Source organism: Homalodisca vitripennis, chromosome X, assembly GCF_021130785.1.
Source record: "Homalodisca vitripennis isolate AUS2020 chromosome X, UT_GWSS_2.1, whole genome shotgun sequence".
NCBI classification, from domain to species: Eukaryota; Metazoa; Arthropoda; class Insecta; order Hemiptera; family Cicadellidae; genus Homalodisca; species Homalodisca vitripennis.
The window spans coordinates 65952121-65967301 of NC_060215.1; the positions used below are offsets into that span (position 1 = coordinate 65952121).

A 15181-nucleotide genomic window follows, 5' to 3' on the forward strand; every position below is an offset into this window, starting at 1 on the left:
ATTGACTGAATAATAATTAAGTATCGCCAATATATTAGCCTAACCTGTTCAAATCTGTTCATGCTTTTTTAGTATACATTCGTTCTGTTATAAAATGATATATTCGCAAAATTACTCTATAGTTTGAAATTAAAGAACATATGTTGAAACCCTAAAATTCAAATTGCTGTACATTAAAGATCCAAAAACAATTTACAATCAATTCATTTTTAAATAGGAAACCGGTTGAAAATTGTGCCTGATTCTTATTGTAAAATTTAATATTCAAGTCTTATAATTGTTTGAAACTGTGCTGTAAAATTTTATAAAATACTGTTAATTAAATTTGGAGATATAATTAATACAATGTAGGCCAGTGCTTTGTGTCACCTTTTTAAATAAAATTATTTATTTTGTAGGAAATTACGACTCCAAAAAAGTAAATGTTTTATTCGTAAGCATACTCATTTTATGTTATGGTCAGTCCGTACATGATCCTAACAACTACAAAAAATACTCACTCTGATTGTGATAAGTTTTTTTTTTTATTTTTATGGCATTCATTTGGCATATTCAAAAGATTAAAATGGTACATACAAATTTTTTACGAGAAAGGAATTTCTTGAACTCGGTACTGAAAATTATTTTATATTCTCCCATTGTACCAGTCGGTTTTATATTGTCTTTGATAACAGAACCTGAGGTTACACTGCACGAGCAAACTAAACAATGTGTCTGTAATCCCCCACCCTGTGAGGCACAAAGCGTAGCTAGCTCTTCAATATGCAGAGACTATTCGAGGGGGAATGAATAGAATAGCAATGCACTTCCTTAATAACATATATTATATGTTCCTTCCAAAATCATATCTACACTTAAAGCATGTTCTCGCTGCGTTGCTTTTACAACAGATTTTCTGTACGGTCTACTTTTCATATCGTATAATTGTGTTATTTACAATTAAATTCATATAATAATCCGATATCCAATTAACTTTTTTGTTTTAACAACTTGTTCCGAAAGTTACTCAGTCAACAATGTGTTACTAAACTTTGAAAAATACTTTTAAATCGCATTATGTCAAAAATTATGTATATCTTTTGTATCATACATAGAGCTATGGGTGGGTAATTATTCCTAAATGTTTTCTTTAACTATTGTTCAGATTTAAAGGGGTTTTCCATAAGTCAAGGATAATATTTCAAGGGGAAGGAGAGATGGGTCAGTAAATGACTAGTCGAAATGATCAAATATGATCACTCTATCATGACTTTGATTCAAAGAAATAATTACAACAAAACTCAAATACTTATCAAAGTATAAATCTAGAGTAGCAGTTTATGTGATTTAAAAACAAGTGTCGATATCTAGAAAAACTAAGAAACTTTTGTCATCCATTTAAACAACTATATATTCTTGAAAAGTTGTTTCAGACAATATTTAGGTATGATTCAATTTTACTTTGGATTTAAAATTGGTGTAGTATTGATAGCTACGAGTATTTAAATAATTATTAAGTGTTTTCAATACTTCATATACTTCGATAGTTTTTATCGATGCAACAAACACCAACCAACAGTATCTAACGAAGATGTTTGTCATGAATGTATACACAAAGAAAAAAGCATATAATTTACATACAATTTTCAAGCAGTTCAAACAATGCAATTGATCCTGAATAGGTCCTTCTTTTGCTTGTTCCACAATTAATTAACAACTTCACATCAATTAGGTAGCTCTAGTATGCGCTCATATTCTGAATATTTCGTATTAAATTGACTCGGATAAACTGAACTACAAAGTGATAATGAGCTGTTGTTACTGTCATTAGAAACTGTTTCAGAACTTTTTATTTTGTTTGAGATTTATCAAATGTTCTTATATCTGGCAACAAATATGCTGATTTTAGAGCTTCCTAGAATAGGCAATTTGCACAATAATCAATGGACCTAGTAGATAAAATGCATAACTCATAGTCGAGAATTACCTTCACCACACTAAGGTTGATTGTTATTATCTCCTTATAGCTTGTATATTCGACTGAAATACTTGGGAGTCCCGAAGCGACTTGTCTAACTTAGCATGTGTTTCTAAACATGTTTATACTACAGATTATTATGGATATATACATTACATTAAGTTTTATCGTTATTAATGGAAATTATTCACAAGTTAAGTGATTTTTAGGTTTAAGAACGTCTGTGCACTGAATATTCAGTATTAGGTGAAATGCTTTCGGGGGCCGGGGTTTTGAGTTCACAGCCTAATGCGAGTTTACACTTAATAGCTGATGCCCGCGGCTGCTGACTCATCATCGTTATGAGTGAAAGCACAAGTCGACTAAATCATTAGGTAATTAATTGTTGCCTCACTTTTAATATGGACACAGTAAAACTAAAGGGGAACATAGTAGTATTACTTGTACGGGATATAAGAATTGTTTTTTTTTTTTTTTTTTTAATGAGCACTGGTATATCCTTACAGAAGTATTTCATGCTAGACTACGCAAACAGTAATATTTCGCCAGGAAAGTTTGGTCCCAAATAAAATTTTTTAACTGAATCTGTTATATACTGATTAATATTGTTTTTTTAAACTGCAGTTCAGCTTAATTATTAAGAATTAAATCCATCCATGCAGTGCTAAAATAATACAGATGTAAGGTTACTGGACCGTAAACCATTCATAATTATTTATGTCAAAATATGGTTGTCAACAATGGCCTTAGACTGGTGTCAATTTCTACAGTCTTCTGATTTAATAAAAAATGCACTAAAGGAATATTGTGGAGATTGTTAATGGATCTGGGAATAACTGTGGTAAACCAATATGTGTATATTTCTAAAGACTTCTGTGTTAGGATCATTTCAAGCGAAATATGGAGTGGAGTATGTTTAACTGCAAGTGAAAATGGCATAGTATACAATAGGCAGTAGACAGTAAACCATGGGAAATACACTGTAAACCGTGGAAAGCAGCTGTGGGCAGTCAACTGCACGACAAGCAGTAGACTCCAAACAGTAGACAGTGGACAGTAGGCAGTAGATAGCTTATAGCTCTAAATAGGCGAATGATATAATATAATATTTTTCAACTATGATAATGATGTATGATAATTGATGACGTGGTAGGAATCCAGCCTACTCCGAAGAAACTGATTGGTCCTTTCTTGAACATGGTGAGTAGGAGGGGGTGTGATGGATGAGCGAAGTAATTTGTAGTGTCAACGACAAAGTTAAATTATTAATAAAAATATATTTTTTTGTTTTCAAGATTTTTTGTGTGATTTTTGTTTGCTTTATAGTACAGATTTAATCATTTATAGTTACTTTCACACTGGAAAAGTAAACAATTCCTACAAAATTGTGTTACTAATAAATGTATGACTGTTATTTACAAAGTTTTCTAACACGGCCTAAGGAAAAATTAAAAATGCATCAGCTTGTGATCGTAATAATTGTAAAACTAAATTTAATTTAAATCCGTTCTTAAATAATGATTTGATTCTCTTATACTTCTTCAAAATAACGCAGATAAACTAAGGTCAGTGTGAGATAAATGACATTTATGATTAACAATTATAAAACTTAAACCTTTATTAAATTAAACGATTTCTGCGAGTGTTCAATCGATAAATCTCCAAATATGAACCTTAATTGGTAATATTAAAATAATTCAATTAAAATAACATTAATGTGCAATTCACCTACAGATTAATTTATTGTATTTTTACATATACATAAGAGTGACTCGAGCAATACATGTTGGAAGTCCCGTCTAATGTCTTTACTCTTTTATTTTCAAAAATATATAGGAAGATCATGAATTAAAACTTTTAAATTTGTTTAAAGACTACAGATTAAAGCCAAAACTAATTTGGGTTTAGGAAGAACTTAAATATTTAAAATGCTCTGCTGTATTTTACGGTAATTGTATATAATGTAATAAACACATATAATAATTAATTAATCCAATGTTTTGGTTTTAGAGATAATATTCACAATATACACCATAAACTCCATAGACGCAGGATAAGAAAACCTATTCATAATGTCTATTATTATTAAAATAACAGATAGAAGTGTGTTATAGTGAGCTCTTCTCACAAGTAAGGCTGATAAAATTGTGCATTGTATAAAAACACAACAATTGTTGTGAATTATTGTGTCGTATAATTCAGGACTCTGTTTTGGGACGAGTACCGGTTAATATATAGATATATTAATGATTTGTGTACTTCAAAAATTAAGAGAAAGTTACGTATTTTACTGATAATACTACCTTATGTTTCACAAAATGAAGTTCAATGGGAGTTGCAATTGATAAGGGCCTGCTAGCAACAGAGAGTTGGTTCAAAATTAACAATATGCTCTTGAGTACTAATAAAACTTTTAACCTCATAAAACAGAATACTTAACATATTATTCCCAAATGCGCAGGATATGTTATGAATGTACCTATAGTTAAGTGTGACCAAGAACTAGATTATAAAACTCATGTATTTGATAACAAAACTAAAACTTCAAAAGATGTGTAAAGTGTGTTGTGAAAACAAAATGCTTTAATTTATTTTGGTTCAATGTACTATATGAATATGGTATTTTTCCTTAAAGAAGTTCTCATAGGATAAATTTATCTCCAGTACATTCGCACTTCCAGTTATTATGTACTTCTTTCTAAATTCTGGGGTGGAAATTATTTGAAATCAAACTCATTTTTTACAATTTAAAACATTACGATATGATCCATTTTACAGATGAAAATTACTTCAAAAGAAAGTTGAGAAATGCTGGCAATATTGAAGTTCCAAAACTAACACATTTCTGTTGCACCATGAGTGTTTAACAAAACGTTAAACAATATGATAATCTGAAATAGTAAGATTATAAACCGTATTCAAGGGAAACGAACAAGAGCTTAACTGAAAAACAAAATGATTTACTTCTAAACATTTAAGTGAAGAAGTATCCTTTAACATGTTTATTTTATTTGTATAATGGAGCCAAAATAACGTTGTACCTAATATTTTAGTAGACTAATATATACAAAGATCAGTTTTTAATACATAATTACTATAAGCAGGTATACACTTTTCAAGACTGTATTCAATGTTATTAAGAATTATCATTACGCTTATTTGTTGGAAAGCGTAATGTTGATTTTGCATAATAAACGTTCCTGGCACGTTTTTAAATTTCTTTAAAACAAGCCTCCAACAAGTGTTGGAGGTCCGATATTTGCTCACATCAACTGTACGTTATGTTTATCATACTGGTTTTGTATTTTTATTTTTAAGTGTGTTTCATTATGCTCTTAGGGGATTTGCTATATTTTATTTGTCACTTTTTGTTTAAACTATAAGACAGTAAGAAAATGGTTTAATTAATTTAATCAAACCAGTTTTTTGTTGTTGGGAACTAAAAATATGGATTTTTTGTTTTTTATTAGACTGTAAACCAGCTGTAAAAATCAGTTACGCAGGTGACCCGGTGTTAAATGAATTCAAACAATACGACATTAAAGTTTGCTCCTATCAATTAAAATACCCATAGAAATATTCAGACGTTCGCCTCGTTAACTGTTACATATAACTAAACAATAAATTGGATTTAACGTCATCTATAATACGCTCCTTGGACCAAGCACCACTGGAGATTATCTGTATCTAAAACGAACCCACAAGCAGTCCTAATAAATTTGATTAGACGTACTTACCCGGTGATTTAGGAGACAGCATGAACGGAGCGGGTCTAGTTTTGTCCGCACCGACTGTATTCGTTTAATCTAATAACGTGTGTTTAGAGGCCAGTCATTTGGAAGCCAACTAATCATCACGGGACCTCCCGCGGAGAGCACCGACTGTACTTCCAGCTCGATGTCAACTGACATACCTGCAAGCTGTCCTGCCTCTTCTCTTCTTTCGTCCTCTCTTTATTTTCTTTAAGTCAATGTCGCCAACATCTGAGCACATAATAAAACAACCCTCCCTATCCTCCACATTTCAAATGCATAATTTGTCAGTGATATATTGTACAAATTTTAAAGGATAAGAGCAAAAACTTTTGTTTTAGACGACAAAAAAATTAATTTGCAAATGTATTAAAATCTTTTATCCTCGCTAATTAATCCGTTTTTGATCATAATTACATGCAGTGTTCTTAAAAATAAACCAATTTTATTATATACTAAAATTCCACTATCATTTGCCAGATATTTTTACAAAACTGGTGGCAAATATGACGTACCAATTTTAACAAATGATAAATTGTTAAATACATCAGTAATGTGGCATCAGTCCTTGCCACCAGGCATTTTCATTTTTTAGAAACATAAATCCAGTGGTAATCTAAAAATATTTATAGAAACCTAAAAAATAACGCCATTGTTAGACAATTGCAATTTTTATTCGAATTGGATTTTTATTCTGATTTGTACTGATTAGCCAAACACTGGTCAATGGACGTACTTTACTACGTAAAGCATAAAACCGTAGGTAAAAATAAACAAATATGTACTATTACTATACCATTGACTCTTGTAACTTTGTAAGGATGCATATTTTTAAGTACTTAACGTTCTTTATAAAAACAAAATATAAATATAGAGATAGTTAAAAATGTCGCTTCTAAACAGACTCAGAAATTAAGGTAAAGGTACTAATTATTTCTGGCTTGACTTGAATATATGTAACATTAAAATACAATTCAATCATCAAAATTTGCAACAGTAAAACTGAACACAAAACTTTAAAAACAAAAACACCACATTTTAATGAGGACTATATATATATATATATATATATATATATATATAGTTCAACATCTGTAGAGCACAAACTTTATATTTTATATTACCCGAGTGTTTACTTTATTCCTCGGAAGAGTCAAAGAATAACTCAATCTGTTGTAAAAAAAATAAATTGTAGTTTTTACTACGGATCAAGCGGTTATCTAGGAATTAATCTCTAACTTTTTATTAAAATTTCCTTCCTACAAAGTTTTATGTTGTTCTATACCCATTTATCATGACTTTTGCTAGTATATTCTAGGATAGCAATGTAAAAAATGGGCTTATTAAAATGTGGTTAAAATCAATTGAAAATTTTGCTAATATTTCTCAATTATTTCCTGAATTCTGGTTTTACACTAAGAAATATATATATTTTTTAATTTGATTCTAACAATAAATGTTTGAGGTTTTGTTGGTTGGTGTTAAATCAATATATACAAACCAGTAATATATTTCTTTCGCTTTAGCACAGTTTTAGTATGGAAGAGGATATTCGCGTTACTAATCCGTTAATATCGGTAAATTCCCGGTACTTTTATCTGAAATTAGGGAGTAGTTTGTTATAAAAAAATTAAAATATAAGTTACTCAATATGGTTACGATAATATCACGTGGAAATTAAGGCTATTTTTGAAACACGACGAACATTTTGTTGAAGAAGATTTGACGGCTGTTGCCATTGGGCGATTTCCAGGAAAACTGTGAAGAAAATACAAGACAAGGCTACACAAGTCGTAAAGGATTGGGTGAGAAATGAGATGCTGGATTATAGTATAATTTCTTATAATCAAAATCAGTTGAAAACCGGGTGGCCCAAAAGTCAGTTTTTAGCGATTAGCGAATTAAAACTAAATGAAAGAAAATACAACGTAAAGGAATGAAAATACAACTTTATTATTAACACAAGAACAATGAATGTACATAACATGCTCAAAATGGGTTCCCTGCTGTGGTATAATCAAATATTGCATCTTTGCATCACAAATTTACAAATTTTGTCACAAATGTTCAGGGATTATACAGGATTTGAAATTCCGTTTGAGTTAGTTCCTTCAAATTCTCAACATTACGAATATTGACAGAGTAACCTTCACTTTTTAGTAAATCCCAGAAATAAAAATCCGTGAGTGTGGTATCTTGAGATCGGGGAGGCCATCACCACAATGAGATTAGTAGAATCCCAACAGACACAGTTGTGTCTGTTTGCTGTGCCATTTAATCTAAGAGTTGCTTCATCGTTTAAAAAAATTGTTTTGTAGAACCCGATATCAGCTCCTTGTGAGATTGCGTACCACTCGCATAGCAATTCGGTTATCTTCATTTAGGCCTGGAGGTAAAATAGGCTATGTGGTCTTAATTTCAGTTTTTCCTGCATCCTTTGTACGCTTGTTCTTGCTATTTCATACTTGTACGATACATTCCTTTCAGATGTAGTGGATAATTACACAAAACATTTAGCAGCAACATTTAGATTTTCTTCGTACGTGCAGACTTTGTTTGGGCTAACTGAAAGAGGAATCTCAGATACACTCCCAATCTGTTCAAACCTTACATATAATTTGCAAATTCCTAGGCGAGACGGAGGTTCGGTGTTTAAAAAACGTTCCACAAATAACTCGTGAAAATCGCCGTAATTATGATCATTTTCCACCCCGTTTGCACAACAAATACACGCTTTTCTGTAGTTAACTTTCTATTCATTGTCACTTAAGTATCAAACCACAAAACATAACCTCAAATCACTAGTATCGACTGATTTGTGGGTACTGAATTACTTAAGTTGTCAACTACACGCTTTGTAAAAACAAAAATATATAAAATAGACTATGAGCTACCCAGTATATACATCACATTTCCACATAGAACACAGTTTTAAAATATAGCCTACTATATGCAAACACTAAGCAAAAATATAAAAAATACTACTACCATTGGTAATAAAAACAACTCTATTTAAAAATTGAGACATACTTAAATAACTGCAATTGTTTTTATTTAAACAAATTTAATATTTCTTAACTATTATTTCTCGCTAAATCATTATCAAAATTTCTTCAGTTACGTTTTAAGATTTTGTTTTGTTACTATCGTGAATATTCTTATAATTCACCTTGGGTATCTTTAATGAATGCACTATTAATAATTTTTTAATACCTTTTGTATAATGAGCAGACGCTTTTTAAATATGCATTTAAAATTGAATAGAGTAAATTTTCTCACGTTCTGTTGGACTCCTGAAAGCTGGCACCTTCATCATCGTACTTACTTCTTCCTGAGAAAAAACAAAAACACAGGTTAGCTCCTTTCCGGACTTAAAAACAGAAAAAAGAACGTAAACAAATAAGCACTAATGCTAGGCATAAGTGCTGGGGCATAGCATAAAATACAGAAAATCCTAGAAAATGTTATTGAAATTTAATTCACATGCACTGTTAAATAATTTTACTCTTATTAATATTTAATAGTTTTATGAAGATTGATATGTTGGCTTGATGTTTCCTATAAAAAATTAAACAAAATTGATCAAATAATAAATTCATCCCATAGTTTTACTAATGGTTCATGGAAGAATACATGGATGTAGGGTTCATGTGTAAGGTGTTAATATTGTTTTAATTAGAATTTTAGTTAGTCAAAGATTAACTAACCTCTCTAAGATTATGTTTATAATAATACGATATGCTAATTTCTATGTTGTTGATAATTTTGTATACACTCAACTCGTTAACAATATGTATAAAGTTTTCTTTATTCTTCTTATGGAAGTTTCTCTAAATACTCCTTAAACATTACTTTGCGTTCATTTCGCTGATTCAACCGTAATGTTACACTCGCTCAGTGTATTTAAAATTAAATTCCTTGATAAACTCTAGGTACTCAAACGTACTTTAGTAACTTTCCAAACTTTTTCTTAACAAACAGTAGGCAAGGTGTACTGTTAGTTCTGATTTTATAAAAATTGTTTTACGCAGCCTTCCCTAACTTGAAATCCGTTTCATGTTTCAATGTAACCGATCGTGAGTAGTTCAGGAACTGTGTCGATTAGGTTGTGGAACGGGTTGAGCCGCAGGGTGGTTCCGGGTCCTGTCAAGAGAGCTTGTGGGAGGGAGAGAGAAGATCGTGGCGAGGGGCGAGGGGAAACGCAAGGAGCTTATCGTGCTTTCGCACTCTGCTCACCTAAATGGACTTAAAATATGATAATGGGGGAAAGCGGGGGTGATCTGATTTATGGGGTGTCATGGGGTAAACGGCGTGCCTTGTTAATGGGGTTTGTTTAGTACTTCATCCCGTCGATGACCACGTGATACACTGTGCCATTTGGCCCGTATCCGTCTCTACTACGACGACCGCTTGAAACCACATGTGTTAGTCTCCTTGGATAAACCCTAAAGAATGTATAAGACCCGTATTAAATCTCATGACTTTCTGAACACTAGAGTATACAGCGGGATAAAGACAAACTTAGGCTACATCTGATTATGATTTTAAATGAGATTATGGAATCGTTAGAGTTACTTATGTCACATAAAGTGGATGACATAGTTTCAAATTCTGTAAAAGTGATTTTATGTTAAAATGTCCTTTACATACTTTATATTACCAGAGTCTAAATGTATAAATAAAGGCAACAGACTTACTCGTTAAATTCATTAACTTGTAAAACACTAGGACTATAATGGCTATTTAGTATTACTTATAATAGGAAAGATAATAATAAAGTGACGTTTATTATCACCTACGTATAGTGATCACGATGAAAGTAACTTAAAACAGGATTCTGAAAACCATCATTTCCTATTCAAAAATTTCAGGAGTGGGTAGTCGGGCTCCCCACCTGGAATTAATTTTACATGAGGTAAGATAAACTGAAGTGACAGATGTTGATGAGATAAAACTAATGATCAGGATATCCAACTTCATTGTGGTTGTTTTATTTTATAACTTAACAATGTTTTGTTCCATTTAATTGATGTAATTGAGGTTATGTTGAAAAGAGAGATTTTTTAAATGTATGTTTGGTCTCTTGAAGATTTTTATTTGAGTACACATGACACAGGATTTCATTTAACATATTTTAAATCTCCCTCCCCCCCCCACCGAAAAACTCTAAATAACGTTATTATCAATCCATAATAAGAATAATTAGAAAATATGAGGAGCTGAGTGGAATTAAGGTATTTTATCAAAATTGTCCTTTTCACTATCAAATACTGCAGTAACCACGTCAATATTTTGGAAATCAGCAGATCTACGCACCATTTTCTGAAAGAACAAAAGTGCCTTTTCCTCCAGGCCTCCCACGTCTGAGGTTAGGTTGCATCTATCAGACTGTTGGTAGTGCAGTATACATTGCTCAAGTTTTTAACTCAACTGTAATAAAATTAATAATACAGTTCATTATAGAGTGTAAATGTGTTATTAGCATTTAAAACTTATGTCTACTAAAATGAGTGTTAAGGTCATGTTAGTGATACTAGCTATACAAGTGTTAGGACTATCATTGAAGTGTCAAGTCTTTGCAGGAAGCAAACAAAACGCTATCGAAAATTATAAGCAAGTCTTTTTGGGAGAGAAATGTTACCGATAAGAGGAAAGGCAAAGATGAGTCCTATCAAAATAAAAAATACTTGCAATAAAGTCAAAGAAGTTTAAATCAACATCAAACGTTTGTCAAAAAACTTTTTTATAATTTGCCAGTGCAGGATCAGATCAAGTTTAATCCAAAAGTGATTACTTGGAGTGTCACAATCATCCCAGACCGTTTTAAGTAATTCATGCAAGAGACATGCATGTTGAAAAAACGTATAACACCCGTCACAATGTAAAACTGAATAATATTGGGATATTAAATATGTACAAAAGGTATTGTGTCTTAGCTTCATCTTAGCTAAGGGTTGGGCGTTCCAATCACCTTTCGTGTTGTAAAACCATCTTTGATCTGATTTCTACTGAAGTTATTGAAAATAAAGTAATTAAGTACTAAAAGAAAAGACACTTAAATATATAAAAGTAGCAATGCCATTTCTACATTTTTAGATACAACTGTAAAGGACTAGTTTGAAATAAATGTGTTTTTTAGACTTTTTCAGTTTTGTTTTGACTAATTTGATTATTTTCAATAGTAGTTTTCAGTAGTAGTTATCAATCGTTACTATGATCGTGCTTTGATATTTATTAATTTTTAAGCGAGTACCGGTACCTTTAATCATGTTGTTTATTCCACAATTTTACAAGGTTTTTTTTTATTTTAACCTCGTTGTAGGGAAAGAGTGTACTTTTACTTCGTATTACTTGTATGATTATGGATATAATTATTATTAAAACCGTTAAGGTTTAAAATGATTGAAGAACAATTTAATAATATTTGTTGGTAGTACTTAATGAAATCCAACAATTAAAAATACAATTTCATCTGATTTCAAACTTTAGACACACTTTTATTAAAACTGCTAATTTGCAAAAGTGCCCTTATTCCATCCAGGTCCTCAATTTTGTTGCTTAATAATTACTCAATCCAAACCGTGCACTGGAATAAAATGCTTGTGGTATGGGTAAAAATATTGTTATAGTGTACGTATCACTAAACGAAATTGAAAATATCTTTAAAAATAACATATTAATTACGACCGAATTATCTTATAACTCGAAAATTACATAATCATAAAAGATTTTCTAATTTCAAAATAATAAAGTCGCTCTTAGGTTTCAGTTATTAGAAAAGTGTCTGAACTTTCATGGTAACGCCAGAAAGAGCATGAGGTCTGTTAAGTATAGACTAAGTAAAATTATCACTGCTGATGGCGATTGCGAACGAAGAAGGAAGTAAGTAATTTTGCTAGAAAGTACTATATTTAAAACAAAACTACTGAGTGGAAACGGCCTTTAGTAGAGTGTATCCTGCACATTTTAAGAGCTATCACATCGATGAACACATCAGTGGTGTAATTGTGGAATTGTAATTAGGCCTGTTTGAGCCTTTCCGGACAGGTGCAGCCAAATTACTCGCGCCGTAACTGTAATGGCCTATTCTTGTGCGTAATTACAACTAGCCTGTAACAGTTATTCTCTAAATCGCTCGACTTCCTCAGCGAAATAGAATACTTCTTTTACTTTTTGCACAACAGTGAAGTGGAAATGTCACTTTGTCATACCATCGTCAAATGTGAATTTTACTCAAATGTATTTATCATTTAGTTAAATATACTCGTACAGTTGAATTATATTGTATTCCTTATAACTCAATAAGTCTATATAAGCGCAACTAATTTCGTGTGATTTGAAATCTCCTACAGCTGGGATTTAATTCCCTGCTCAATATATCCTTGTTCCACTCGATTAAAATTCAATTGTAATCATCCTTACATTGACTAATTTATAAAGGACATGTAAAGCCACTGAGTATTTACTTTAACATGACTCGGTACTTTGTAAATTATAAAAATACAAATAAAAATGTTTGTATTCACTTTTGTAAAAGTGTCAACATTATGGCCGTGTCTTAAAGTAACAGCTGATTGATCAATAACACAGAAATTGGTGTCAATTTCAGAATTAAAACTGTTTAAGAACTGCTTCAGAGCACTAAAATGAAAATTACTTAATGAGATCGTAACATTTACGCGTATAGCTGTGGGGAAACTTCCTGTGTCTAACTAACTTAGTATAGCGGTCGAGTTTACTCCTCAGGTATGATTCCACAGGTTTAATTACTCCTTAGGGAGGCCTTCATTTGACTGTGATGAGTTTAATCTAATTGTAATAACAAATTTAATATATTTCAAACCTGGCTGTTGGTTATTATTTTGGTTCTCGGTTTCCATCGTACATATTGATTTTGGAGAGATTTCCTGACCTCAGAACAATGTTTAAAAGTTTCTACTACGTCATTGCAAAATCAGTTACAGGTAAAATTTGATGTAGCGATTTATATCTTTGTAATTGTAATTTTCAGCAATAAGGAAAACAATACGGTAATATTATTTGTTAAGTGACCCGGGCTCGAGTCCAGACGAGGTCCAGATCGCTGGACAAACATGAGCGCACGCAGGCTACATTCCCTAGACCACTTTTTTCACTCGAGGGCTCTTAAAAAGGATGTTTTTATTCAACTGTGATCCCTAACCCAAAACTCTTAACACAGCCAGGAGCGCGATGTGAAGTATCGCATCTTCTGTGTGTTAAGCCTTAATGGACCCAGAATTACTAGTGTTCGGTGGCCACAAACATTGTATTATATACAACTCAAGACTCTGAAAACGTTCAGACTGCACCATTACAATAATAAGGTAAAATGCAAATTGGCCAAAAGAAATACCACACCGTTTAAAATACATTTATTTCTTTACACAATATATTTGATCTAATATGTACTTATCTGCATTGTGTTATATGTAATTTGTTTAGTGAAATTCATTACTGTCCTAGTTTATACATTACTTTGAAGGGTTATTTATTATTTTATTACAAATCATGTTTTAGGTTTTGTTTCATTGCACAATAACAAGTGAGTTTTGATCAGTCCTTAAATTATCATCAACATGTTAACAACATGCAACGAAATATAATTCCAATATGGAGATGACAAATTTCTGACAAAACGGTAAGTGACAAATGAAAAGATATTTTACAACTTCCTTTGGCAGTAGGTGTGGCTGTCAAACGTCGCGGCGGAGCCACAGCTGTAAGCCTTTGTTCGGGATACTCGTCACAGATTTTATCGCTAGTTTTATCCTGGATCGATATAATAATTCAAGATTCACGTCAGAGAGCAATAAATCGGAGAAGGTGGTGAGAAATGTGTTTGTGTTCGTGTGCGAGTCGACTAGTCGGGTCCACCGGAGACCCTGGGCCCACCATCACAGTCAATCAATCGGGCTATAAATTGAACAAGCCAACACAAAAAACGAAATGGGACGCCGACAACTGGGCAGCTACTGGAAACCGATACTGTGGTTTGCGTTCGCAGCTGCCGGCCAACACAGACGGCGCTCGCACAGTGGATAACGACCGGTGTCCCCTCAGTCTACGAATTAAATAAATGAAGCCTAAAAACATAATCACACATCAGTAAATACACTAATTTAAACTGGCCGAGATCTCTGTCACAGAGGTTAGAGGGGGGGTCCAGAGCTCGTTAGGTGGTCCCGGTTCCCCTCTCCGGCTACCGGGGATCTCGGCGGCCCGCTCTGTTAGTTCCTCACTCTCCGTAAACCGGCAGGTATTCATTTTACAAAGGGAGCTTTTATGTTGCAGGCCTAATATACTATAAACAGCCGAACAGGAGCGAGTTTCTACTGATGTGCCGAAGACGTAAAGTAAAAAAGCCGCTTTATGTTGCAGAGCCTAAAGGGTTATTCGAGATAGTCGTGAGACCGACTTTCGACTTATTCACAAACATTTTAGTGTCATAGTG

General features: G+C 32.3%; 1 protein-coding gene across 2 annotated transcripts in view; it reads right to left on the bottom strand.

Annotated features, from left to right (window-relative positions):
• LOC124369101 (homeobox protein engrailed-1a-like) overlaps positions 1 to 15181 on the bottom strand; it is an 86729-nt gene that overhangs the window by 23861 nt on the left and 47687 nt on the right. Inside the window, exon 2 of one of the 2 annotated variants that reach the window (XM_046826842.1) lies at positions 9035 to 9040. The exons of the other annotated variant lie outside the window; for it this stretch is intronic. Coding sequence (XP_046682798.1) covers positions 9035 to 9040 — 6 coding nt within the window. The remainder of the gene's footprint in view (positions 1 to 9034; positions 9041 to 15181) is intronic. 2 annotated transcript variants of the gene reach the window in all.